Genomic DNA, 27,222 nt, shown 5'->3' on the forward strand with positions numbered 1-27,222 from the left:
TCATTGAGATTTGCATAACTCATCACTTTAGTCTCTGAGATTTGAAATCAATAGAAGTGGTCCCTGAGATTGTACACCATCAATTATTTTGATCATTTCGTAAAACATTATGTTGAATAAAAATCAAAATGACAAAATACCCTCAATTTAATAAACAATAGGCCAAAACAATAGGCCAAAATAAAAATTCTATTGATTTCAAATCTCAGGGACCAAAGTGAAGAGTTATGCAAATTTCAGGGACCATTTTGGCTAAAAAGCCTTTTCTTATTTAATTTTTTTTCTTAGTTTCTCTCCAATCAAGTTTAGATAGCTAGCATCAAGTTGCTTGCTTTATTGATTTTTCTCATTAAAAAATGATAGGGTGTCAGGCTGAAAATGTGTTAACTATTAGAGTAAATTGTAGCAATGATCATTCAACTAAAAATCCATTAACATTGGTCCCTTAACTCACCAAAACGTGCATCTTTAGTCCCTCAACTAAAAATCTATTATCAATGGTCCCTCAACTTTAATCCAACTGGAAAGATGGTCCCTCAACTTTAACCTAATTCGAGAAATGGTCCATCAACTTTAACCCAATTGTAGCAATGATCATTCCAACATAACTCATTTTAACAAAATTTTGACGAAGTTGACGAAAATGACCATAGCTACACATTTTGATATGTTGAGGTACCAATGGTAATGAATTTTTAGTTAAGGGACAATATCTCTAATTTGATAAAAGTTGAGGGACCATTGCTACAATTTACTCTAACTATTAAGTATTGGTGTAGAGTCCCATCTTTATGCGTCCTAGTGTGCCACTTTGCTTTCTACATTCACATATTTGACACCTTTATTTCTCTTTAAATTCATCAGAAATTAATATGATCTCTAAAAAATATTTTGTAAATTATCACAGACTTGTAATAATTTGAAGTTTTATTTTATACAATCAAATTCATCAAAATACGAAAGATATATGATAAATTTACCTAAATCTGCCTAGTCCGCCAGGCTCCCGCTTAGCTGCTTAGGCGCTAGACCCCAGCCCATCGCCCGATTAGCACATAGCATCTTTTAAAACCTTGATTAACAATGAACACCGTGATGGGGCATAAATTATCTTGAAGAGAAAGAACCAAGTTGTTGACATGACTGTAGTTTCAAAATTGTTTATTTTAAAATTGAGTTTGCATACCAATCTTTACTGAATTAATTATTGCAATTATTTTTTTATATTCGACGTGATTAATTATGCCATCGACACCAAATATTCCATTATCAGGAATCAGATCCCCTCCTGATCATAGGGTGGGGATCCTCCTGACCGGGCCATCTGGGCCATTGAAATTTGATCCAACGGCTAACAATAATTATAACTTTTAGAAGGCCCCTTGTTTGTAGCTGTTGGATCAAATTTCAATGGTCCAGATGAGCCGGTAAGGAGGATCTCCACGCTATGCTCAGGAGGGGATCCGGTTCCCCATTATCAATCTGGGAAATTATCAATATACCTTACCAATCGCTTTCAATACCTACCTAACATGATTAAATATACCATTCATACCAAATACTCCATTATCAATTTGGGAAATTGTCAATATACCTTACGGATTGCTTTCAATACCTAGCTAAACTTCAAATTTGTTTGACAATATGAATAAATGTTCACACTGCAATTTTCAATATTCTATTTTAAAGATAAGAGACAAAGACTTCAACACAAAGTGTAAGAAAATTCAAATCATCTCGAGTAATGTTATTCATACTATATTTTTATACCATATTTCTATATCATCTTAGCAGACATCTGATGTGGACAGCCACATCATTTGAAAAATTTGTAAAACCCAAGGAAAGGAAGGAGAAAGACTCCTCATATACCACAATCATCATTTAATTAACTAGTTTTTCTTAATTATTAGTTTATTAAATAATGAACTAAATTAAAAAATCTGATTAATTCAAATGATGTGGTTGTCCACATCAAATGTCACCTAAAGTGGTATGAAAATGTGATACAAAAATATAGTATGAATAACATTACTTAATCTTCTTAGACAAATACCATCTCATATATTAATTAAGAAAGAATATTCAAAGGTTTCTAGATTGTCGTGCTCGTTGACAATTGATTAAGGGACTTTTTTTTTTCTACATACTTTTTAAATTTGCCCGGTGGTAGTTTTTATCTTAAATTTTGATATAAATTTACAAAAAAAAAAAGTTTTCAAACTTCACAAGAAGTCCAAGGTTTCTCCCATTTTCTTTAAGTTTAATAGCAAAATCTTAAACAGGTCAAAAATCTAGTGCTGGTTGTTTAGAATCCATCTACTGAGGCACAGGTAGCATCTAAGCAAGGAACGGGCCCGCCTGCAAAGTCAGAGTTTAAGTGGGAAAACAAAAACAAATAGAGGATATGCAAATTAATAATGCATCTCACTATAAGTAAAGTCCTGAGTTGCTTAAAAAAAGTAACACAGAAACCATGGTGAGATTTTCAACTTATTGTGATAAAGTATGCTTTCTAGCTTGCCTTATCTTGTATCTTCAGCTAGCTTCATCACCAAAAAGTGCTTTTGCTTCTGCCAATTCCACTGAAGCAGAAGCACTCCTCAAATGGAAAGCTAGCTTTCAAAACCAAACCCAAAACAACCTGACCTCATGGATTAAGGCAAATGAAGCCCCATGCAATACTTGGGTTGGTGTTTCATGCAACTCTGCTGGAAGTGTCAACAGATTAAACCTCACCAATTCTGGTATACAAGGTACTCTACTTCAATTTCCATTCATGTCTTTGCCTAATCTTGCATATGTTGACCTCAGCTTGAATGAACTTTTTGATCAAATCCCACCTGAGATCAGTTCCCTCACCAAACTCATCTATTTCGATATATCCTACAATCAAATGTCTGGAAAAATCCCACCCGAAATCGGTCTTTTAACAAATCTTCAGGTTCTTCACCTAAATGCAAATAAGTTCAACGGCTCAATTCCTCAAGAAATAGGCCAACTTAAATTCGTCTATGAGCTAGCTCTAAACTTCAACAATTTAGAGGGTTCAATTCCAGCTTCTGTCGGTAATTTGAGCCAATTGACTTCTTTGATTCTCTTCGGAAACCAACTTTCGGGTCCTATCCCTCCCGAAATAGGAAACCTTTCGAAGTTGGTTGAACTTTACTTGTTTGACAACTATTTATCAGGCCCAATCCCTCTGAGTTTCGGAAACTTGAAAAATCTAACCACGATGATGTTGTACAACAATACCCTTTCTGGCTCTATCCCAACTTCTTTGTGCAATTTGACAAACCTTGTTTATCTCTCTCTCTACGATAATAAACTTTCCGGCACTATTCCTCAAGAGATTGGAAGCTTGAAATTTCTTGTGTCTCTAGAGCTGACCAACAATCAGCTCAACGGAACCGTTCCCTCTTCGTTTGGCAACTTGAGCAGCCTAGAAAACCTATACCTCCGCGGTAACCAATTATCTGGATCAATCCCCCAAGAGATGGAGAATCTAATCAAGTTGACTATACTTGACTTGGCTATTAACCGATTTTCTGGTTATTTGCCTCGAGATATATGTAGAGGTGGATTGCTACAAAGGTTTAGTGCAGAAAACAACGAATTTTCAGGTCCAATCCCGAAAAGCTTGAAAGGTTGCAAGAGCTTAGTCAGAGTCCGTCTTGAAGGGAACCAGTTTACAAGCAATATATCTGAAGACTTTGGTGTCTATCCGAATCTTCAGTTTGTAGACCTAAGCGACAACAACATGTATGGTGAAATCTCAGACATCTGGGGACAGTGTCCAAACTTAACAACTCTAATATTTGCGGGGAACAACCTTACTGGTAGCATACCATCTGAGATTGCCAATGCAACAAACCTTCAAGAACTCGATTTTTCTTCGAATCATCTGGTTGGGGTGGTTCCCAAGGATTTGGGGAGATTGGCTTCGATGGTGAACCTAAAACTGAATGGCAATAAACTTTTGGGTTCTATACCCTCTGAATTTGGAGCATTCACTGAACTCGAATATCTTGACGTGTCAACCAACAAGCTGAACGGCTCAATTCCAAGCACTTTTGGCGAATTGGTCAGTTTAAACTACTTGAATTTGAGCAACAACAATTTCAGTCAAGAAATTCCATTTCAGTTGGGGCAGTTATTTCACCTGTCACAATTAGATTTAAGTCATAACTCACTTGAAGGTAAGATACCATCAGAAATGAGCAATATGCAGAGCTTGGAGCGACTGAATCTTTCCCACAATAATCTTTCCGGTCTCATTCCAGCAACGTTTGATGGAATGCGCGGCTTGCTGTACGTGGACGTATCCTACAATCACTTGCAGGGTCCCATCCCCAACAACAAGGCATTTCAAGATGCCCACAGCTTTGAAGGGAATGTAGGTTTGTGTGGAAATGTTGTAGGACTACAATCCTGCAATAAGCACGTCTCAAAAAGAAAAAACAACAGAAAACTCGTGTTTGCAATTGTTTTCCCTATCTTGGGAGTAGTTTTACTTGCTTTCCTTGCAATTGTCTTCATTAAAACAAGAAGAAAGAAAGAGCCAGAAACAGACAAGAGCGATATCCATGATGAAGAAGAAGTTTTTTCAATCTCCCTTTTTGATGGAAAAAAATTGTATTCGGAGATCATAAGAGCAACCGATGGTTTTAACTCCATATATTGTATTGGGAAGGGAGGATCTGGAAGTGTCTACAAGGCAAAGCTACCATCAGGCAGCATAGTTGCAGTGAAGAAACTCCATCAAAAACTTGACAGGGAGGAGACATCACAGAAGGAGTTCCACAATGAAATAAGTGCACTAATCAATATACGACATCGAAATATTGTGAAACTTTGTGGTTTCTGTTCAAATTCACAGCACTCCTTTCTGGTCTATGAGTATCTTGACAAGGGTAGTCTGGCTTCAATCTTGAGCAAAGAAGACGAAGCAAAAAAATTGGATTGGAGTAGAAGGGTGAGAATTGTAAAAGGCGTAGCTCATGCACTGTCTTACATGCATCATGATTGCGTGCCACCAATTGTACACCGGGACATATCAAGCAGCAACATTTTGCTGGATTACGACTACGAGCCTTGTGTTTCGGACTTCGGCACTGCTAAGCTTTTGAATCCAGACTCATCGAATTGGAGCTCTCTTGCAGGCACATACGGATATGTAGCACCAGGTAAAGTAAAACAGTTAAAAAAATATAATGTTTTCTAAATTTGTGATATCAAGTTAACATATACTATTGGCTTGCTCTTCCTTAATTTTATGCAGAGTTGGCATACACAATGAAGGTAACTGAGAAATGTGACGTTTATAGCTTCGGAGTGCTGGCACTGGAAGTGATCATGGGAAAGCGACTAGGCGATTTAATCTCGTCCTTTTCGTCTCCATCCGCGTGTGAAAACAAATTGCTGAAGGATGTATTGGACCAACGGCTTCCACCTCCTACACCTGAAGTTGAAGATGAACTGACAACCATTGCAAGTGTAGCAATCGCATGCAGGCATTCGCAACCGCAATCTAGGCCAACAATGCACATGGTTTCTCAGTTGTTATCATTACAAAATGCAACTTCCACTGGAGGACCAGGCATCACACTTGAACAACTCATTAAGATTTGAATTGCGTTTGACATTGTTTGAGTTGGCACGAAAGTCGGATGGTCTTGTTTAATTATATCAATATATCTATATTGTTATTCCTACTTAGTAAAATAAGGTTTGTTTTGTTGTAAACATTCCTAGTTTAAGTATGATTGTGTAAATCCTAGATAAGATTTGATTCTAGTTATCATTTCTTATTACAACTTGTATTACTTGGAGGAGAAGAAATATCTTCTCTCCCTTTACTACTATAAATAAAGGCACAATGTAGGAGGGATAACAACACACACATTCCCCTACAATTCTACAAACACACATCTCTCTCCTCTCTCTCTGCCGCCGGCCCTAGTCTTTCTGTCAGATAAAAATAGATCACAACACGTTATCAGCACGCTCCTACTGCTGCGCTTAGGAATCTGACGTTGGAGATTTTTTCTGCATCAAACAAGTTCATCCATATCATCACGCAATCAGGTTCTTTCCAAACAACGGTTTTTAACTCGATATTTTGCAAGCCCTGATAGCATGAACATTCACCATGATGCATGACCCAACTTTACGTTTAACGTATTTTAGATTCTACATAAATTGTGTATGCTTCATAATCAAAATTGCTACAATTATGTGAATTTGATATTTTCCATGAATTGAATCTTACATATGTACATGCATTGAAACTATTATTTGCATATGCATCAACGTAAATATGTGATTCATTAAAATTATACATGCATATAATATAATTGAATTGAAAAAAAAAACATTTTTTTTGCGATTGGGACCTGGGTTCTTTAGAACCCGTGACCACCATCCTGCGGATGGGGTCTCCACGCCAAGCAGAAGAGCTTGCAGCCCTCTTCTTTCCTATAAAAAACCCACGGAGCAGAAGCTCCGAATCCCAAAAACCCACAAAACCCCGACACCATCACGGTGTCCTTGTCCATATCGACCACAAGATGGCCTGCAGCCATCACCATGAACGTTTTGTTCAAGTCGACGACGACCAGAAGTCGTCCCACACCGGAATTGGACTGCGTTTCATTGGGATTTTTCTATAAACCCGATTCGAATTTCTAGGGTTTTACAATGAATATCGAGATTTTTTTTAAATCTCCGTTTACATGGTCATCATGACTCAAACCGAGTCCTAACAAAACCCAAACCGCCGCCAGAAGCGACAGGTCCGGTGTTCTTCTCCGGCGAAACGCACCCAGCACACGCTGAGGTGCTTGGTTCCAACACCCGAGCCCTATTGGGCTCCATCTTTCGGCCTGTTTCTTTGGCCCCCCTACGGTGACCTGCAAACCTTTTTGGGTTTCCTGGCCCATATGTTTTTCCCCACCCCGTGAGCCTGCAGCTCACCCCGAGACCCTCCATTGCCCAAATTTTTGGGCATATGTCTTACGGACCAATTTTTTTTAGCCATCCACTGCTCCATATTTTTTTGGGTCCCAAATTTTATTCGCCTACTTATTTTTAGGTCCAATGGGTTTATAATTTTTTCCCCACATTTTAATTTGGCCCGAAGCCCAAATAAATTAATTCAATTATAATTATACACCTAAAGGTTATATTTTTGTATATATTTGTTGCACATTTGTTTGCATATATATTTGTGTTTGCCTGCAGGAATATATGAACCTAAAGTTGATCGGATCATATTTATATATATTTTTACTTCAAATTTACCCGTCTTTTCTTAGTTATTTCCTTATATTTTTGAGCTATTTACGTTATTTTTGTGTTTATAGGATTTGTTATGCAAAGAAAATAAAATAGCACAAATGAGATCTATTTACGTTATTTTCGTGGTTAGTGTTGGTTCAAACAGAAATGTTAAGGCCCTGTGTTGCCCAAAACCTTGTGTTTTCACCTTTGAGTTGAGTCACTTGTGAACTTAATTCTGTATGGATTACTAATATTAATAACCTTTTGTCGCATATCATAGATCTTATCTCAATTCCCCAATCAATCCTAATAACCTTTTGTCGCATAACAATTACTAGTCTAAAGATGGCTTATGGGATCGACATATTCATCTGATCATATTTGCTAATTGAGAGCTGGCATGTGCTTTAGGTTGGGGATTCTGATCAGAAATTGGCAGATGGAATTTCTCTATACTCAATTATCGGACCACTTATAACAGAACATGCAAAAGGAGAATAAAAGTTTGCAACAACTTGCAAGGTGGAAAAGCAGCTGGTAATGCACTTGCAACGGCTAGGAGGGATTTTGACAGCTTGCAACGTGTGGCAATAAGGCTTTGGGCGGTGCAAAAGGCTGGTGGAGGAATAAAGCAGCAGGAAGTCAGTGGGTAGGAAATATATAAAAGAAAGGGGACGGAAAGCAGGACACGGCATAATAATAAGGATGATGGAGGAATAAAGAAAGAAAAAAATGAATAAACAAAGAAGGGCACTGACAGAAAATAAAAAAAAGGAAATAAGAAGCAGCTTATAGCTGCCTTGACGGTAGAGCAGCTGAGCTGGGGGGGATTGGTGGACGGAAGAGGCGCTGCCTTTGGGCAGCTCGCAGAGAATTAAACTCGGAAAGGGCTGCCTTTGGGCAGCTCGCAGAGAGCGCAGGAGGCGCAGAAAAGACGCGGGAGTGAGAGGCGAGGAAATAAGGCTGAAGAGGAACAGCTGCCATTTGGCAGCTGTGAGCACGGACAGAGAACACGAGGGCTGCCATTGGGCAGCGGTAGTGAGAGAAGTGACGCAGTGCAGTCCAGGTGATAAACAGAAAGCAAGTCAGCGAGGGAGAGGGCAAGCATGGGCACGAACGCAGCAGATCCTCTTTCAGTTTAATCTTTCCAAACTTCTATTTTATTTCTGTTTCAATAATGTGTAATTAAACTTATTTTGACTAGAGGTTAATTCAAAGCCATGAATATATTTGTAATATGAATTGATTACCTTCGGTTGTGATTTCATAAGTTGTGAATTCAATTTACTTATCCGTTTGTATAAAAACTGATTTGTGTATGTTGGTTGAGAGTGCACGCTTAATTTACATGCATGAATTTGATGCTAGAATATAAGTGAATTTCACCTAATCGTTATGAACTTATATTCACAAGTAGTAAAGGTTGCTAGTCACAATCACGTTAAGTAAATTCTTGGCATAAGTTTCATGCAAATCATAGTAACGAGTGTCCCGTCAATGCTTATGTTTTTCATAAAACTTAATGATTCTTGCTTGTATCTCTATTATGCAACTCATGTAGGGAACTTGTAGGGAATGTTTTGGGTTGTCGTATGCAATCATCCAACCCAATAACTTGTGGAAAAACTGAGGGTTAATTAGTGCAATTCACGGTTAATTTGGGGCGTTGAGTATTCATAGCTTATCGAAAAGCAACTGGAAATCATTTTGTATGCAAGTATAACATGTGTGGAGAAGAACCCTCTAGCTAGTCCGTCATTTATCATTTTACCTTAATTTTATGTTTTTGTCAATTCTGTAATTTAATTATGTTTAATTTACTTTTCATCAAAACCAAACACCCATCCATTATTAAATTATATTATTTAGTTAGTTTTCTTTATTGTTAGTCTTTTAATTTAATTTCCGTCCATTTCAGTTCCTAGTGTTTAATTTAATTGTTTTCATTATTTTGAGTCATTTTAAGTGTGTTTCGAGTTATTAGAGTTTTTAGCCTAGTTTTGTGTCCTTGAGTCTTATTTAATATTTTTAAATTAATTTACAATAGATTAGCAATCCCTCCTAATCCCCGGCCTAGAACGATACCCTACTTACATCTATACTACAATTGTCAAAAAGAGGGTTTAATTTGTGTGTTAAGTAATTTTGCGCATCAAAAGTTCATAATTACTTTGAAACCCGAAGTTTCTTCTAAACATGCCTTGTTTGAAAACCCGAAGTTTTCACTTAAATATATCACCCATGAAAACCCGAAGTTTTTCATGCAAAATTAAACCAATACATGTCTATTAGAACCTGTATGTTCTACTCCTATGTGAATGGATTGATTTTTCTCCATTACATTAACCACATCTTGTTCATCCATTTTGTGATAGGAACATGTCGAATTTGAACAAACTCGACTTCACCGCTTTGGAGGTTTCTGGAAGGAACTACCTTAAGTGGGTTCAAGATGTGAAGCTCCACCTCACTGCAAAGAACTTGCGTCCTGCTATTGAAGAAGCAACAGATAAACCTGTTGGCGAAGCTGAAAAAGCCACTGCTATGATCTTCATCCGAAGACATATCCATGACGCTCTGCAAACTGAGTACCTTGCTGAGGAGGATCCATGTGCATTATGGGTCGCTTTGGCTGATCGTTTCGATCACCAAAAGGACATATTCTTGCCTGAAGCAAGACACGACTGGCAGCACTTGCGCTTCCAAGACTTTAAGTCTGTGAATGAATATAATTCTGAAGTTTGTCGAATCCGATCACTTCTCAAGTTTTGCAATGAAACTTTGACTGAAGAGGATCTCCTGGAGAAGACCTACTCGACCTTCTCTGCTTCTAATATTGTCCTGCAGCAACAATATAGAGCTCAGAAGTTCACTAAGTTCTCGGATTTGATCTCTGTTTTACTTCTTGCTGAAAAGCAGAACCAGCTGTTGATGAAGAATCATCAAGCTCGACCTACTGGGGCTACTGCTGTGCCTGAAGCACATTATAGCACTAATCAGCACCCAAAACGCCAAAAGAGGCGTGGTAAGGGCGGCCAGAAGCCATCCCACCAAGGTCAACAGAGCCAAGGCCCATCCAAGGGAGGAAACAAAGCCCAGCAGCGCCTAAACCTCGCTCCCAAGGCCCCGAACTTCAAGAATAAGGGCAAAGCACCTGCCACAATGAATGACGATATGTGTTATCGTTGTGGTTCCAAGGACCTTTGGTCCCGTATTTGCCGTGCTCCCAAGAAGGTTGTGGATGCATATCATTCTCGTCGTACGAAGTTTGAATCAAACTTCCTGCAAGTGGACGAACCGGAGACTACAAAGATGGAGGTTTCTGACTTTCAGGAGGATACCACTCCTATGGAAGATTAGAATCTTAGACATAGACTTATTTTCAGTTAAAATAAGACAATTAGGGCCGAATTCCACCTAGTGGCCGAACCCCACCTTGTTTTTGGTTGATTTTGAACAATTTTCCTTTATGTTTTGGATTATTAGTTGGCGATTTATTTTGGATATTAAGTTTTTAATCCTTGAATAAATGAAATTATTTTGAATTGATACTTGTTTTTATAAACTTTTATGCATGTGACCGATTCAAATTAATTTTTCATTCTAGGTATGACTAGTGGGAAAGTTAGTTGTCTGGCAGATAGTGCAACCACGCATACTGTTTTGCATGAACGCATCTATTTCACTAACTTCGTACCTAAGAATGCACCTCTGACAACCCTCTCAGGCCCATCCAACCTGATCGAAGGATACGGTAATGCACGTATAATGTTGTCCAATGGTACAATCTTGACCATTGCTGAGGCACTCTATTCTCCACGTTCCGGAAGAACGTTACTAAGTTTCAAGGACATTAGAGATAACAATTACCACGCTGAAACCCACGTAGAAAACGGAGTTGAATATCTGTGCGTAACTTCCTACGAATATGGCCAGAAGCGTATTCTAGAGAAGATGGAGCGTAACCCGAGTGGTCTGTATACTACGACCATACGCCCCATATAATGCCATTATGTGGCCGGCCCTACCACAGGGACCGCGCACGAAATTACACTTTGGCATGATCGTTTGGGACATCCTGGACGAATAGCGATGCGCCGTATCCTCAAAACTTCACACGAGCATCCACTAACCCGAAGCTTAGGTTCGATCCATGAAATTGCATGTCAAACATGTTCTATGGGAAAGCTTATTACTAAGCCTTCTTATGACAAGATTCGTTCGAATCCTCCCATTTTTCTACAACGGATTCAGGGGGACATTTGTGGACCGATTCAACCTCCCTGCGGACCATTTAGATATTTTATGGTTTTGGTTGACGCTTCTATACGTTGGTCACACGTGTGCTTGTTGTCCACAAGGAACGCTGCATTCTCCAAACTGTTGGCTCAGGTTATCAAGCTCAGGGCTCACCACCCTGATTATCCGATCAAATCTATTCGATTGGATAATGTTGGAGAATTCACATCTAAAACTTTTGATGACTATTGCATGTCGGTTGGGGTTGAAGTTGAACATCATGTACCCCATGTTCACACCCAGAACGGCCTGGCAGAGGCTTTCATTAAGCGTTTACAAATGATTGCTCGATCGTTGGTCATACGTACCAAGCTACCGATCGCTGCTTGGGGCCATGCAATATTGCACGCAGCAAAGTTGGTCCGCCTGAGGCCTGTTGCGACACAACCATTTAGTGCCCTTCAGTTGGTCACCGGATGCGAACCCGACATATCGCATCTGCGCGTTTTTGGTTGTGCAGTCTATGTGCCGATCTCGCCGCCCTTACGTACAAAAATGGGGCCTCAGCGAAGGATGGGAATCTATGTCGGATATGATTCTCCTTCGATTATTCGTTACTTAGAACCTTTGACAGGCGATCTGTTTACCGCTCGTTTCGCGGATTGTCACTTCTATGAGACAGTCTTCCCGTCATTAGGGGGAGATAAGAACGTCAACGTTCCTAATGAACGACGCGAATTATCGTGGACGACTCCCACTTTGTCTCATTTAGATCCCCGCACCGCTCAGTCTGAAGCTGAAGTGCAGCGCATATTAGATCTCCAGAGCATAGCTCAGAGCATGCCAGATGCTTTCACCGATCTAGCGCACGTGACAAGATCACATATTCCAGCTGCGAATACGCCTGCAAAGATGGATGTACCAAATGTACGACGGACTACCCTCCTGGAAGCCCGGGACGCCAATTCTGGTGATCCACGTACATTAGCGGCTAGCCAATCATCTGCCCCTACACAAAAGCGTGGCAAACCCCTTGGTTCAAAGGATTCACACCCCCGGAAGAGGAAAACCACGACTCAAGGTCCTGAAGAGCCTACCGTGAATCCGACTATCGCTTACTCATTTTACCCAACTCATGAGGAAATTCTAGATTATGGAAGCGTCCTTGAAGAGACGAATCCTCTTCCCGAGAATCGTGAGATTTCGGTCTATTATGCTAGCTTAGATGATGTGTGGCGTAGAAATGAGATGATTGTCGACGATGCATTAGCATTTGCAGTAGCTACTGAGATCATGTTGAGCGATGACATTGAACCGCGTTCCGTTGATGAATGTCGACGTATAGCTGATTGGTCAAACTGGAAACAAGCAATCCAAGTCGAACTTGATTCACTTGCGAAACGTAAGGTGTTTGGACCTATAGTTCATACTCCTCCACATGTGAAGCCCGTTGGCTACAAGTGGGTTTTCGTTCGGAAGCGTAATGAGAAGAACGAAATTGTGCGTTACAAAGCTCGTCTTGTAGCACAAGGTTTCTCACAACGCCCCGGGATTGACTATGATGAAACTTACTCACCCGTTATGGATGTGATTACTTTTCGATACCTTATCAGTTTGGTAGTTTCCGAAAAACTGGATATGCAGCTGATGGACGTAGTAACCGCATATCTCTATGGGGATCTTGATACGGAAATTTATATGAAAGTTCCCGAAGGAATTACATTGACTGGTTCAAATATTTCCAAACCCCGGAACACGCTCTCAATTCGGCTGAGGCGTTCACTATACGGTTTGAAACAATCCGGAAGAATGTGGTATAACCGTTTAAGTGAGTATTTGACTAGTCAGGGATATGTGAATAACAAACTATGCCCTTGTGTGTTCATTAAGAAGTCACATTCCGGATTTGCGATTGTTGCAGTATATGTCGATGACATGAATCTCATCGGAACTCCTGAAGAGCTCGCGAGAACTGCTTCGCACCTGAAGTCGGAATTTGAGATGAAAGATCTAGGTAAGACTCGATACTGTCTCGGTCTCGAGATAGAGCATTGTTCGGATGGAATCGTAGTACATCAATCGAACTATACCCAGAAGGTGTTGCGCCGTTTTAATGAGGATAAAGCGAAGTCTTCGAGTACTCCTATGGTCGTTCGTACGCTAGATGCAAAGCGAGATCCCTTCCGTCCGAAGGAGGATGATGAAGAGATTTTGGAGCCTGAAGTTCCTTATCTAAGTGCGATAGGCGCTTTATTGTACTTAGCTCAATGCACTAGACCCGACATCTCCTTCGCTGTTAATCTTTTGGCAAGATACAGCAATGCACCAACACGCAGACATTGGACTGGCGTGAAAGACATCTTCCGTTACCTTAAGGGTACTACGGATTTGGGCTTATTCTATCCCTACGAATCCTCGAGTGATGCCGCACCCTATGCTCATCGGGTTGATTCTCGCCTTGTTGGTTATGCCGACGCTGGATACTTATCTGATCCGCACAAGGCGCGTTCTCAAACGGGTTATGTCTTTACCGTTGGAGGCACCGCAATATCTTGGAGGTCAACTAAACAGACCTTAGTTGCCACTTCGTCTAACCATGCTGAAATTCTCGCCTTACATGAAGCAACTCGGGAATGCTTTTGGTTGAGAGCAGTAGTGGGCCATATTCGAAGCTCCTGTGATCTTCATCCCGCCGTTAATGCCCCGACGACGATTTTTGAAGACAATGCAGCTTGCATTGAACAGCTCAAGAAGGGTTACATCAAAGGAGACAACACCAAGCATATTGCGCCGAAGTTCTTCTTTACACATCAACAACAAGAGCCAGAAGATTGAAGTCACGCAAATCCGATCACAAGACAATCTGGCCGACCTCTTCACCAAATCACTACCGAAGGCGACGTTTCAGAAGCTTGTTCATGGAATTGGTATGCGTAAACTTTCTGAGTTGTAACTTTGCTATTTCTTTTTGGAATTATGTCAAACTCAGGGGGAGTATCTTCTGGATATTTGCTTGATCTTAATGTACTCTTTTTCCCTACGATTAGGAGCATTTTTCCTACTGGGTTTTTGCTACCTAACTAGGTTTTAACGAGGCACCCACCTTGGGCTGGTCAGATCCCTGATGACGTCCTGTAGACGTTTCTTTTGACTTTGCATTTCTCATGCATTTTTCCTTAGACTATGGATTTTGTCCCTACTCGGGTTTTTGCCATAGCCTTAGGGTTTTTTAGTGAGACTTACTACTTATGCAAGTTCCTACCTTATTGAGAATAAGCGTTGTTCCTTGGAATCAGTGCCGACGAGTCGACTTCCTCAACTTCTGCATGATGCTGAATCTACCTTGAGTATTTACACACTCAAGGGGGAGTGTTGTAAACATTCCTAGTTTAAGTATGATTGTGTAAATCCTAGATAAGATTTGATTCTAGTTATCCTTTCCTATTACAACTTGTATTACTTGGAGGAGAAGAAATATCTTCTCTCCCTTTACTACTATAAATAAAGGCACAATGTAGGAGGGATAACAACACACACATTCCCCTACAATTCTACAAACACACATCTCTCTCCTCTCTCTCTGCCGCCGGCCCTAGTCTTTCTGTCAGATAAAAATAGATCACAACATGTTTGTTGTTGTTGCTGCTGTAATATATGTATGTTGTTCTTCAGCCAAGATTAAGTACAATCTTCAACTAATTATAAATATTTTTTTATTGCAGAATCAACTGGATTGAGTTGACTATAATTTATTTTTTGTAGTTGAGTTAACATTACTTGATTGAAGCCACATGGTACTATCACTATGTTATAATTGCAGGTAAATTAACAAGAAGAGGAGTGCTAGTTGGACTCGCTCCTAAAACCTCGTTTGGTAACTTGGATTGTACTGACTATTAAATTAGTGAGACGTTTGGTACTTTATCAAACTAAAAACTGACCATTTAATATTGTGTTTGATATAGGAGATTATTCGAATTGTTATTATTTTATGTGAATGATTACAAAAATTGTGGATGTAGAATTTGGTAATTAAAAGTCCTCATGTCTTATGGTAATATGATCTTTTGAATTGTGAAGTGTTGGCTTCATGCAACAGTCTGTGAGTGGTGACGTGTTCCAATCATGCACATTCTTGCCTTAGGGTTGTATAAGAACCAACTTTCACCATTTGAGAAAGTATGAATGAAATCAAAATGTTTTAGCCTTTATCTTTTCCCCTTTTCTCTTTCGAATTGCTTCTCTACTGTTTGGCACCTATCTTCTGCTATCAAGAGCCAGGAGTTGTCTTCCATAGGCAAGAGCAAAGCTTTTGTCGTTGTTGCCGACGTCACGGAAGCCGATCTCGAACTGCCTTGAGCAACTCAATGGGTTTCATGACTCGACGTTGATGTTGGCCACTCGCCAAGAGACCTTCTAGTCTTACTTGATAAACATTTCAGCTTGCTTGGCTAACATCAGCCTTGTTCAGTCCCATTTGATGGAGGAGCTCTGGTCATCCCACCAACCACCGCCGCCTACCCAGGTCTCCCTGATCCCCATCGGTTCTCTCCACATCCTGATTGGCTCGGCATCCACCCCACAGCCCCACCCACCCGCTGCTGTCCCTCCACCTACATGGGGTTCTCAATACTCCAAATCCCCCAACATCCCTTACACCCTGTCACAAGTGATCGGATATCTGTTGGCATCTCCCTAGTTTTCCACGTCCACTTCCACTCTTCGTCACCCCCCTCCCACACTATTTCCCACCCACCAACAACACCCCATCCTGTCTGGCGCCCCGTCCCACTCCACTGGTACCAAATTCATGAAAATCGAGCTTTCCTGGTTCTCCAGCGATGGCCCATTCAGCTGGTTAGCTTTGGCGGAAGAGTATTTGGACTACCATGGTGTCAACACCCCCAACAGGGTCACGGTGGCGGGCCTCCATTTCACTGGTGATGTGGCTTTGTGGTTCAAGTGGTACAAATTGCATATTGGATCCATTTTATGGGCCACCTTCACCGAATGTCTCTTACAACGCTTTGGGCCAGGTGACCAATTAGACTTCAATATGTCATTCTCTCATGTATCCCAAAAAGGATCTCTCGAGGCCTATGTTAATGATTTCATTCGTTTGTCTTGCCGAGCCCAAGGTTGGACCAATGCACAACATTTAGGGGCGTGGGCTTAAGATGGACCTCCGTATTAGCTCAAACACCTCATTCTTTGGCCCGCGCCATCAAACTCGCCCGTATCTATGACAATAAGCAACAACGATGTCATAGCACGTTCCGCTAATACTCTCCTTGCCCTTCTCCGACGTCTCTGGTAGTGTCCTCGACGACATCCGCTCCACCCACCAGACCACTTCCCTCATCGGCAACTCGGCCACCGCTGCACCTATCTCCAACAGTAGTCTGTGAGCGCAGTTCTCGGGGCCAATGTTTATATTGCCCAAAGAAATACTTTCCTGACCACATGATAAGTCGATATTATACTTTATATTTTACCTTTATCTTAGTATTAATTTATTAGTTATTTTGGTAGAATATTGATACTTTGTTATATTTTCAATATAAGACATTCGACTTCCTCTGGAGAAAAAAGTGATCAAATGGATGAATTTTGGAGTAATTCTAATTGGAGGATGTTCGTGAGTCTTTCAAGATGATTGTGTCAAAATTCCAAATTTTTCTACCAAGCCGTTTGACTGTGGCGAAGAAATAAAGGCCCAGGCGCAGCTTTCCCATATTGACATTTCTGGACGCTTGGGGTATTTTGAAGGTCAATATGGCATATTTTGAGGAAGATTCATCCTGAAGATTTGTTAACCACGTCTCAAGCTTTAAAAAGATACATTTTGGGACCAAATCAGAGTTGATTTGGTCGGTCAAAAGTCTGATTTTCTGAGAATTTTGAATTTCAGTTCAAATAGGAAACCTTTTATTTCCTAATTATCTTATTCTATTATGTTTCCCAGTTTTTAGAAGACATTTTCTAGGTAGGATTTTATTTTGTGGTCGTATAAATAAGGCTTTTTAGCCATTAGAAAGAAAAGGAGAGAGTACGAAGGCATCAATTTGGAAGAACTTAGTTAGGCTTTGACGTTTTGTATTTCAAGGTGTTTTCTATCTTTTTTCCATTTCAATAAAATTCCTTTTGTTTTATGGTTGTTCGTAACTAATTTTCGTTTGCTAGGGCGATGCCTTGAGCCTTATAATGAATATGTAGTCTTTATTTAATTTCTTATGATATTATGCATGCATGCTTTGAATTATTAATCATTGTGTTTAAGCTGTCTCTATATCTTAATGCTTAGCTACCATTATGATGTTTATATAAGTAATCAGATGCAATTCGATCGGAATACCACCGGCGGATTGAATATTGCTTATTGTGATTGGTAGTTGTAATTTCACCTTGGACGAATACCACGTCTTAGGGATTGCATGGTTTTTCAAAGGATTTTCACAAAGCGTAATGAGTCATGCATGTTTATATTTGATCTGAATACCGTAGACGGATTGCATGTTTGATATACGTTCTAGCTTGAATACCATGAGTAGAATATGCATTAGGAAAACATAACCTTCAAAATTGCATGTGTAATTCATAAGTAATTGGTAAATCTACATAAGATTGTTAAGGGGACGGCGGAACCCTAGACTTTTATAATTTGGTTTTCAAAGCGTTTTCTTTACTTTGCTAATTTCTTTAACCTTTTTAGTTAAATTCGTTTTAATTATTTTTAAATTCAAAATTAACCTTTTTCAATCTTTGTTTTCAAGTAATTAATTAAGATTTGGTATTTACATAAATTATTCATTCAATTTCTGCGAAAAACGACCTTGCTTAAGCCGTTTATATTATAACTATTTTGTTCTCTTGTAAGTATTTTTAAGTGTTTTTATCCCTACTTCTATAGTTGGTAAAAATCCCTATCAAGAAATTGGCGTCGTCGCCGGAGATTGTTATAAATAATTTGGGTTTTTCTTATTCTTAGTTAATTATTATTGTACATACATATATTTTTTATTTAATTGTTAATTTTATTTTTTAGGTTGGTTTGTTGATTTTTGAGAGCACTACAATGATGGGCTGGGAACTACCACCACCAGAAGGATCACCTTTATGGGTTTCTTTCGTAAAACAAAGTTTCTATGGATTTAAACCTACAATTTATGTCCTTTGTTGTTCAAATACCCACGGAATTTTGCTATGCCCTAAAAGGAAATATTTTCTAGACTATATGAAGAAGCATGTTAATATGAGAAACGACTCACAAAGGCATTGGGACGATCCCACTTTTGATTACTATGCTCCAGATTTGAATAAGCATCCTAGTTTTAGATGGGCAGGTACTTAACAACCTTTTGAGCAGCCTAATGTGCCACAAAGTTCAAAGGATGGTTCGACTACTAGTACATTAGAATGTGTGAAGAGTTATGATAAATGAAATTAAAGAGCCGCCTGCCGGTAACTCATGCCAAAAGGAGGAAACAACCCTGATGACCTTGAAATTTCTCCAAAATCCGTTCCTACTCAAGTTCATACACCACACATCCCAAATCAAGATGCTGCAAAGCAACCTACAAAGCTGCAGGAATTCATTGAAACTGACCTATTGGATGGGGATGTACAAACCAAATCAGAATCTGGGAAATCATGTGGCCAGCTCTTGGACACTATCACTTTGGATACAGGGCAGGTTTCTGATACAAACGTTTTAGTTGCTGTATTGGGCAGTACACCAGCACAGCTAATTGTAATTAAAGAAATTCGGGCCTAAGTCCTACAACGTAGCTAAGACATACAAGGAATGGGAGAAAAAGTTTAATGGCAGCCAGATTCTTCATAGAGACATTCCACCAGTGCAAAAGTTGTGGGTATTAAATACAAGATGGAAGTTAGTTCGATGGAGACACAAGCCTCGCTGGAAGGGACCTTATTTGATTTCAAAGACTCATTCTCATATAAGGGTATACATAAAAGATTCAGCCACTGAATTTAAATGCACAGTTCATGTCACTCCATACTTACCATTGCTCTATGATGCTACTAAGGCATGGTTGACCCTAAAGGAACAAGTGACGTGATCATCAACCTCATTCCCATTCGTCTAGCTATAGACGTTAACTAAAACACTAATTGGGAGACAACCCAATTTTTCCAGCTCTTTTCTTTGTATTTTCATTCATTTTATTTCTTGTTTTTATTCCTCATCACAAAAAGCCGAAAAACAAAAAAATCACATAAAAAAAATTCAGAAAGTTGAAAAAAAAATACAAAAACAGCAATTCGTTTTAGTTGATCACTTTGTTTGTTTGTTTGTGTAATTTTTTTTTTTTTTTTTTTTTTTCATTTTGGGTTTTTATTCTCATCCGATTTTTAATGTGTGTTCTTGGCAGGTTGAATTCAGAATCAATTGGCCCTAAATATGCGCTAAGCGCACACATTCGACTGAATCATGCATTCAGTAGTATTCATACACTCAACTCAGTACATTCATCATTCATCTACAATAATCAGATTCCAAACGAATGCAGAAAAGATTGAGGCAGAGTTCAAGAATGCTTATTGTGGGAGAGCCCTCTGCATTGTTTGGAATCCCCTTCACTCACTCTCTCTCTTATATTTTAATAAAATAATTGTTTTACGTATAAGTTTGGGGGTGGTCCAGACAGCACAGAGGCGGACATTCATCAAGCCATGTCACAGATCCAGTATCATGCACAGTTTTTGCTCAATATTTGTCATATGGAGGCATGCAAGCACACAGAAAATTACATGAGCATTGAAGAAATTTAAGTCTTAGAACGCATGACAAAAACATTTCGGAGATCCGCATGATTTCCAGAGACATCACACCATGCTTAATTTTAACGCAGTACAGGGATTTGATTTACCTTCCATTTCGTAGATCTGAGCAGCCATCTTTGCTGTGTGTACAGAAGCTCCGTGTGTGCACCTTTGCCCATCGCAGTTACTATTTTTCCCTTGGTCTTACTCGGATCCCGAACTCTACCTACAGAATACATACATGCATGTGTTAGAATTTCGTTTTCATTTGACCTTCAGTCATGAACTCCAAGGAAAGAAGATGTGGATGCATTTTACCTGAGGAAAGTGGCTCTGTATTTGCAGCTGTAAACAAGTTTGGGGGTGGAACAGAGGTGGTGCAGCTTTGGGGCCTTCGGTTTCCGTTGCAGAAATGGAGGAGAGAGGAAGAATCTCGACTTCTTTTTTTTCGACTTCTTGAAGAGAGAGAGAGAAATGGATTGCTGGGTTTGGAGGACGGTACTGGTTGAGCGGCTCTGGACTACGTCGCGAGTTCGACTCCAGGTGACTTTCTTCCTTGTTTTCCCTTTCTTCTTCATTTTTATCTTTGTTTGCTGCTCATTGTTTGCTTATTTATTTGCTTTCTGTTTTTATCTCTTTCTTTTTATAGTTTTAATTAGTTGTTTTTATTTTACTTTTATTTATTTTCCACCCCTTGAGAACAATGTGTGATTTTAAATGTCAATATAAGAATCCTAACTTATTTGGGAAACTTTAAGGAATTCTGAATTCTAATTCATTGATGATTATTTTGGTATTTGAAAAACCATCTCACTTAATTCAATTTAGATGATAATCGTTTTAGATTGAATATTTTGTCATTATTTATACAAAAAGTAGTCACAATTTATAGATCGTGACTATTTCTAGGAACAGTGTCACTATTTTTAAAAACAGTGATCACTATCTCTAAACAGTGACACGATTTCCAGAAACAGTGACACTATTTCTAAAAACGATGACATTATTTTTAAAAACAATGACACTATTTCTAAAAATCGTGTTCACCATTTTTAGACAATGACACTATTTCTAACAATGGTCACCATTTCTAGACAATGCCACTGTTTCTAGACCTAGACTTAAAATTTAGGACTAACACGAATTTAAAGACCAAGAATTACAGACACGTATTATGTACAATCTAGAAAATTAACCAACTAAAAAAGCTTGCGGTTTTAGCATAGAAATATGAATTATATTATTTGAAAAAACAGAACTTGTTGACACACTTTTTACTGTAAGTGAGCCTCACAAACAATGGTTGGCTTATCCTTTTATTTGTCCGAAAAAAGAAAGCTATTATGAAAATAAAACATTTGCAGCATCAATGGGTGTGACAACGACAAGGAATAACCATGGTCCATTGTTTCGAGCTATCTCACACTTACAATTAGTAGAAAGCCTAAAAAAGCTACAAGTGTACAACAGTTCCTCAAGAAAAATTGGTTGTCAATGAATCGATTGCACCAAATTTTAGATTCGGTTTGGATCAGGTTTGATCATAGTGGACATTGCCATATCCCAAGAGGCAGCTATTAGGCTTTGGTCAATGTAACGCCTTGGAGAGTATGAGAGATGGACTAAGAACATATGTCGTTAAGGGTGTATATGGAGATGTTTAATACATTATATCTTTTTGGTTGAAAAAATATATCTTAAATGAGAGAGTGTAAGTTATACCCATTTTAGTAAAAAAAATATAAATATTTATATAAATTTACATCTTCTTTTATATCTTCAAAAGAAAAAAGAAACTAAACTAAAATATTACATTGAACGTTTAAAAAGGTTAAAAATGTAGCTTTTAGGATTATGGTCTAATAATATTCCTCTTCACTGGTACGTGAGAGGTCTTAGATTCGATTCTTGCCAAAAGCGAATTTGAACTATGTTATTAAGCTCATTGTGAGGCTTAGCCCACTCCCCCACCCTCTAAGTGTAAATAATGTTATTTGTTCAAAAATAAAACTGTATGATTGCTTTTGTCGTGGTTAGATTGATGGAAATGATCAACATTAACGTCTAATTTGATGGTGAATTCGGGTCATTTGTAGTTGAGACCTTATGCACGCTAAAATCAAAAGAGCAAAAATACGATGATAACAAAAAAACAAGAAAAAGATGAAGAATCCCTAGCACCAATTGAGATATGCTTTCCTTTTTGTTGAAGATATGGCTAAGAAGCAATAACAAGTTAGAGACATGATACCGCAAACTTTCCAATTAGGAATATGAATATATGTTCACACCGCAAGCTTTCCAATTTCTATTTTAATGATGAGAGACAAAGACTTCAACACAAAGTGTAACAAAATTCAGAGTCTTCTCAGACAAAGACCATGAAGAATGCATCTCACTATAAGTAAAGCCCTGAATTGCTTAAGAAAAAGGCGTACACAAAAACCATGACTAGTGTTTCAACTTATTGTGAGAAACTATGCTTTCTAGCCTGCCTTATCTTGTATCTTCAGCTAGCTTCATCACGAAAAAATGCTTTTGCTTCTGCCAATTCCACTGAAGCAGAGGTACTTCTCAAATGGAAAGCTGGCTTTCAAAACCAAACCCAAAACAACCTGACCTCATGGATGAATGAAAATAAAGCCCCATGCAATACTTGGATTGGTGTTTCATGCAACTCAGCTGGAAGTGTCAACAGATTAAACCTCACCAATTCTGGTATACAAGGTACTCTACTTGAATTTCCATTCATGTCCTTGCCTAATCTTGCATATATTGATCTAAGCCTCAATGAAGTTTTTGATCAAATCCCACCTGAGATCAGTTCACTTACAAAACTCATCTACTTTGATGTATCTTATAATAATGTCTGGAAAAATCCCACCCGAAATCTGTCTTTTAACAAATCTTCAGGTTCTTCACCTAAATGCAAATAAGTTCAACGGCTCAATTCCTCAAGAAATAGGCCAACTTAAATTCGTCTATGAGCTAGCTCTAAACTTCAACAATTTAGAGGGTTCAATTCCAGCTTCTGTCGGTAATTTGAGCCAATTGACTTCTTTGATTCTCTTCGGAAACCAACTTTCGGGTCCTATCCCTCCCGAAATAGGAAACCTTTCGAAGTTGGTTGAACTTTACTTGTTTGACAACTATTTATCAGGCCCAATCCCTCTGAGTTTCGGAAACTTGAAAAATCTAACCACGATGATGTTGTACAACAATACCCTTTCTGGTTCTATCCCAACTTCTTTGTGCAATTTGACAAACCTTGTTTATCTCTCTCTCTACGATAATAAACTTTCCGGCACTATTCCTCAAGAGATTGGAAGCTTGAAATTTCTTGTGTCTCTAGAGCTGACCAACAATCAGCTCAACGGAACCGTTCCCTCTTCGTTTGGCAACTTGAGCAGCCTAGAAAACCTATACCTCCGCGGTAACCAATTATCTGGATCAATCCCCCAAGAGATGGAGAATCTAATGAAGTTGACCATACTTGACTTGGCTACTAACCGATTTTCTGGTTATTTGCCTCGAGATATATGTAGAGGTGGATTGCTACAAAGGTTTAGTGCAGAAAACAACGAATTTTCAGGTCCAATCCCGAAAAGCTTGAAAGGTTGCAAGAGCTTAGTCAGAGTCCGTCTTGAAGGGAACCAGTTTACAAGCAATATATCTGAAGACTTTGGTGTCTATCCGAATCTTCAGTTTGTAGACCTAAGCGACAACAACATGTATGGTGAAATCTCAGACATCTGGGGACAGTGTCCAAACTTAACAACTCTAATATTTGCGGGGAACAACCTTACTGGTAGCATACCATCTGAGATTGCCAATGCAACAAACCTTCAAGAACTCGATTTTTCTTCGAATCATCTGGTTGGGGTGGTTCCCAAGGATATGGGGAGATTGGCTTCGATGGTGAACCTAAAACTGAATGGCAATGAACTTTTGGGTTCTATAACCTCTGAATTTGGAGCATTCACTGAACTCGAATATCTTGACGTGTCAACCAACATGCTGAACGGCTCAATTCCAAGCACTTTTGGCGAATTGGTCAGTTTAAACTACTTGAATTTGAGCAACAACAATTTCAGTCAAGAAATTCCATTTCAGTTGGGGCAGTTATTTCACCTGTCACAATTAGATTTAAGTCATAACTCACTTGAAGGTAAGATACCATCAGAAATGAGCAATATGCAGAGCTTGGAGCGACTGAATCTTTCCCACAATAATCTTTCCGGTCTCATTCCAGCAATGTTTGATGGAATGCGCGGCTTGCTGTACGTAGACGTATCCTACAATCACTTGCGGGGTCCCATCCCCAACAACAAGGCATTTCAAGATGCCCACAGCTTTGAAGGGAATGTAGGGTTGTGTGGAAATGTTGTAGGACTACAATCCTGCAATAAGCACGTCTCAAAAAGAAAAAACAACAGAAAACTCGCGTTTGCAATTGTTTTCCCTATCTTGGGAGTAGTTTTACTCGCTTTCCTTGCAATTGTCTTCATTAAAACAAGAAGAAAGAAAGAGCCAGAAACAGACAAGAGCGATATCCATGATGAAGAAGAAGTTTTTTCAATCTCCCTTTTTGATGGAAAAAAATTGTATTCGGAGATCATAAGAGCAACCGATGGTTTTAACTCCATATATTGTATTGGGAATGGAGGGTCTGGAAGTGTCTACAAGGCAAAGCTACCATCAGGCAGCATAGTTGCAGTGAAGAAACTCCATCAAAAACTTGGCAGGGAGGAGACATCACAGAAGGAGTTCCACAATGAAATAAGTGCACTAATCAATATACGACATCGAAATATTGTGAAACTTTGTGGTTTCTGTTCAAATTCACAGCACTCCTTTCTGGTCTATGAGTATCTTGACAAGGGTAGTCTGGCTTCAATCTTGAGCAAAGAAGACGAAGCAAAAAAATTGGATTGGAGTAGAAGGGTGAGAATTGTAAAAGGCGTAGCTCATGCACTGTCTTACATGCATCATGATTGCGTGCCACCAATTGTACACCGGGACATATCAAGCAGCAACATTTTGCTGGATTACGACTACGAGCCTTGTGTTTCGGACTTCGGCACTGCTAAGCTTTTGAATCCAGACTCATCGAATTGGAGCTCTCTTGCAGGCACATACGGATATGTAGCACCAGGTAAAGTAAAACAGTTAAAAAAATATAATGTTTTCTAAATTTGTGATATCAAGTTAAAATATACTAATGGCTTGCTGTTCCTTAATTTTATGCAGAGTTGGCCTACACAATGAAGGTAACTGAGAAATGTGACGTTTATAGCTTCGGAGTGCTGGCACTGGAAGTGATCATGGGAAAGCGACTAGGCGATTTAATCTCGTCCTTTTCGTCTCCATCCGCGTGTGAAAACAAATTGCTGAAGGATGTATTGGACCAACGGCTTCCACCTCCTACACCTGAAGTTGAAGATGAACTGACAACCATTGCAAGTGTAGCAATCGCATGCAGGCATTCGCAACCGCAATCTAGGCCAACAATGCACATGGTTTCTCAGTTGTTATCATTACAAAATGCAACTTCCACTGGAGGACCAGGCATCACACTTGAACAACTCATTAAGATTTGAATTGCGTTTGACATTGTTTGAGTTGGCACGAAAGTCGGATGGTCTTGTTTAATTATATCAATATATCTATATTGTTATTCCTACTTAGTAAAATAAGGTTTGTTTGTTGTTGTTGTTGCTGTAATATATGTATGTTGTTCTTCAGCCAAGATTAAGTACAATCTTCAACTAATTATAAATATTTTTTTATTGCAGAATCAACTGGATTGAGTTGACTATAATTTATTTTTTGTAGTTGAGTTAACATTACTGGATTGAAGCCACATGGTACTAAGTTATAATTGCAGGTAAATTAACAAGAAGAGGAGTGCTAGTTGGACTCACTCCTAAAACCTCGTTTGGTAACTTGGATTGTACTGACTATTAAATTAGTGAGACATTTGGTGTTTTATTAGACTAAAAACTGACCATTTAATATTGTGTTTGATATAAGAGATTATTCGAATTGTTATTATTTTATGTGAATGATTACAAAAATTGTGGATGTAGAATTTGGTAATTAAAAGTCCTCATGTCTTATGGTAATATGATCTTTTGAATTGTAAAGTGTTGGCTTCATGCAACGGTCTGTGAGTGGCGACGTGTTCCAATCATGCACACTCTTGCCTTAGGGTTGTATAAGAACCAACTTTCACCATTTGAGAAAGTATGAATGAAATCAAAATGTTTTAGCCTTTATCTTTTCCCTTTTCTCTTTCGAATTGCTTCTCTACTGTTTGGCACCTATCATCTGCTATCAAGAGCCAGGTGTTGTCTTCCATGGGCAAGAGCAAAGCTTTTGTCGTTGTTGCCGACGTCACGGAAGCCGATCTCGAACTGGAGTATCAGCAACACCAAATCCTTGAGCAACTCAATGGGTTTCATGACTCGATGTTGATGTTGGCCACTCGCCAAGAGACCTTCTAGTCTTACTTGATGAACATTTCAGCTTGCTTGGCTAATATCAGCCTTGTTCAGTCCCATTTGATGGAGGAGCTCTGGTCATCCCACCAACCACCGCCGCCTACCCAGGTCTCCCTGATCCCATCGGTTCTCTCCACATCCTGATTGGCTCGGCATCCACCCCACAGCGCCACCCACCCGCTGCTGTCCCTCCACCTACATGGGGTTCTCAATACTCCAAATCCCCCCACATCCCTTACACCCTGTCACAAGTGATCGGATATCCGTTGGCATCTCCCTAGTTTTCCACGTCCACTTCCACTCTTCGTCACCCCCCTCACACACTATTTCCCACCCACCAACAACACCCCATCCTGTCTGGCGCCCCGTCCCACTCCACTGGTACCAAATTCATGAAAATCGAGCTTTCCTGGTT

The 27,222-nt window shown here is 39.3% G+C and overlaps 1 protein-coding gene and 1 long non-coding RNA gene across 4 annotated transcripts; one reads left to right on the top strand and one right to left on the bottom strand.

Annotated features, from left to right (window-relative positions):
• The first annotated feature begins 2,410 nt into the window (after nt 1-2,410).
• LOC126586784 (MDIS1-interacting receptor like kinase 2-like) lies at nt 2,411-26,101 on the top strand. Of its 3 annotated transcripts, XM_050251734.1 has the most exons (3): nt 2,413-4,400; nt 24,674-25,459; nt 25,555-26,101. In XM_050251734.1, the coding sequence occupies exons 1-3, from the start codon at nt 2,477-2,479 to the stop codon at nt 25,902-25,904; spliced, it is 3,060 nt and encodes a 1,019-aa protein (XP_050107691.1). In that variant the 5' UTR covers nt 2,413-2,476; the 3' UTR covers nt 25,905-26,101. The 3 variants fall into 3 exon arrangements, with proteins under 3 accessions (XP_050107692.1, XP_050107693.1, XP_050107691.1); XM_050251735.1 differs by lacking the exons at nt 24,674-25,459; nt 25,555-26,101 and adding an exon at nt 5,282-5,924 and having other exon boundaries at nt 2,411-5,186; XM_050251736.1 differs by lacking the exon at nt 24,674-25,459 and having other exon boundaries at nt 2,412-5,186.
• Nucleotides 19,961-20,736, bottom strand: LOC126586800 (uncharacterized). The gene is made up of 2 exons (XR_007610906.1): nt 20,623-20,736; nt 19,961-20,530 (listed from the first exon to the last, which is right to left on the bottom strand). It is a non-coding gene; the product is annotated as an uncharacterized LOC126586800 (long non-coding RNA).
• Nucleotides 26,102-27,222: the final 1,121 nt, after the last annotated feature.

Source organism: Malus sylvestris, chromosome 10 (genome assembly GCF_916048215.2).
Source record: "Malus sylvestris chromosome 10, drMalSylv7.2, whole genome shotgun sequence".
Lineage (NCBI taxonomy): Eukaryota > Viridiplantae > Streptophyta > Magnoliopsida > Rosales > Rosaceae > Malus > Malus sylvestris.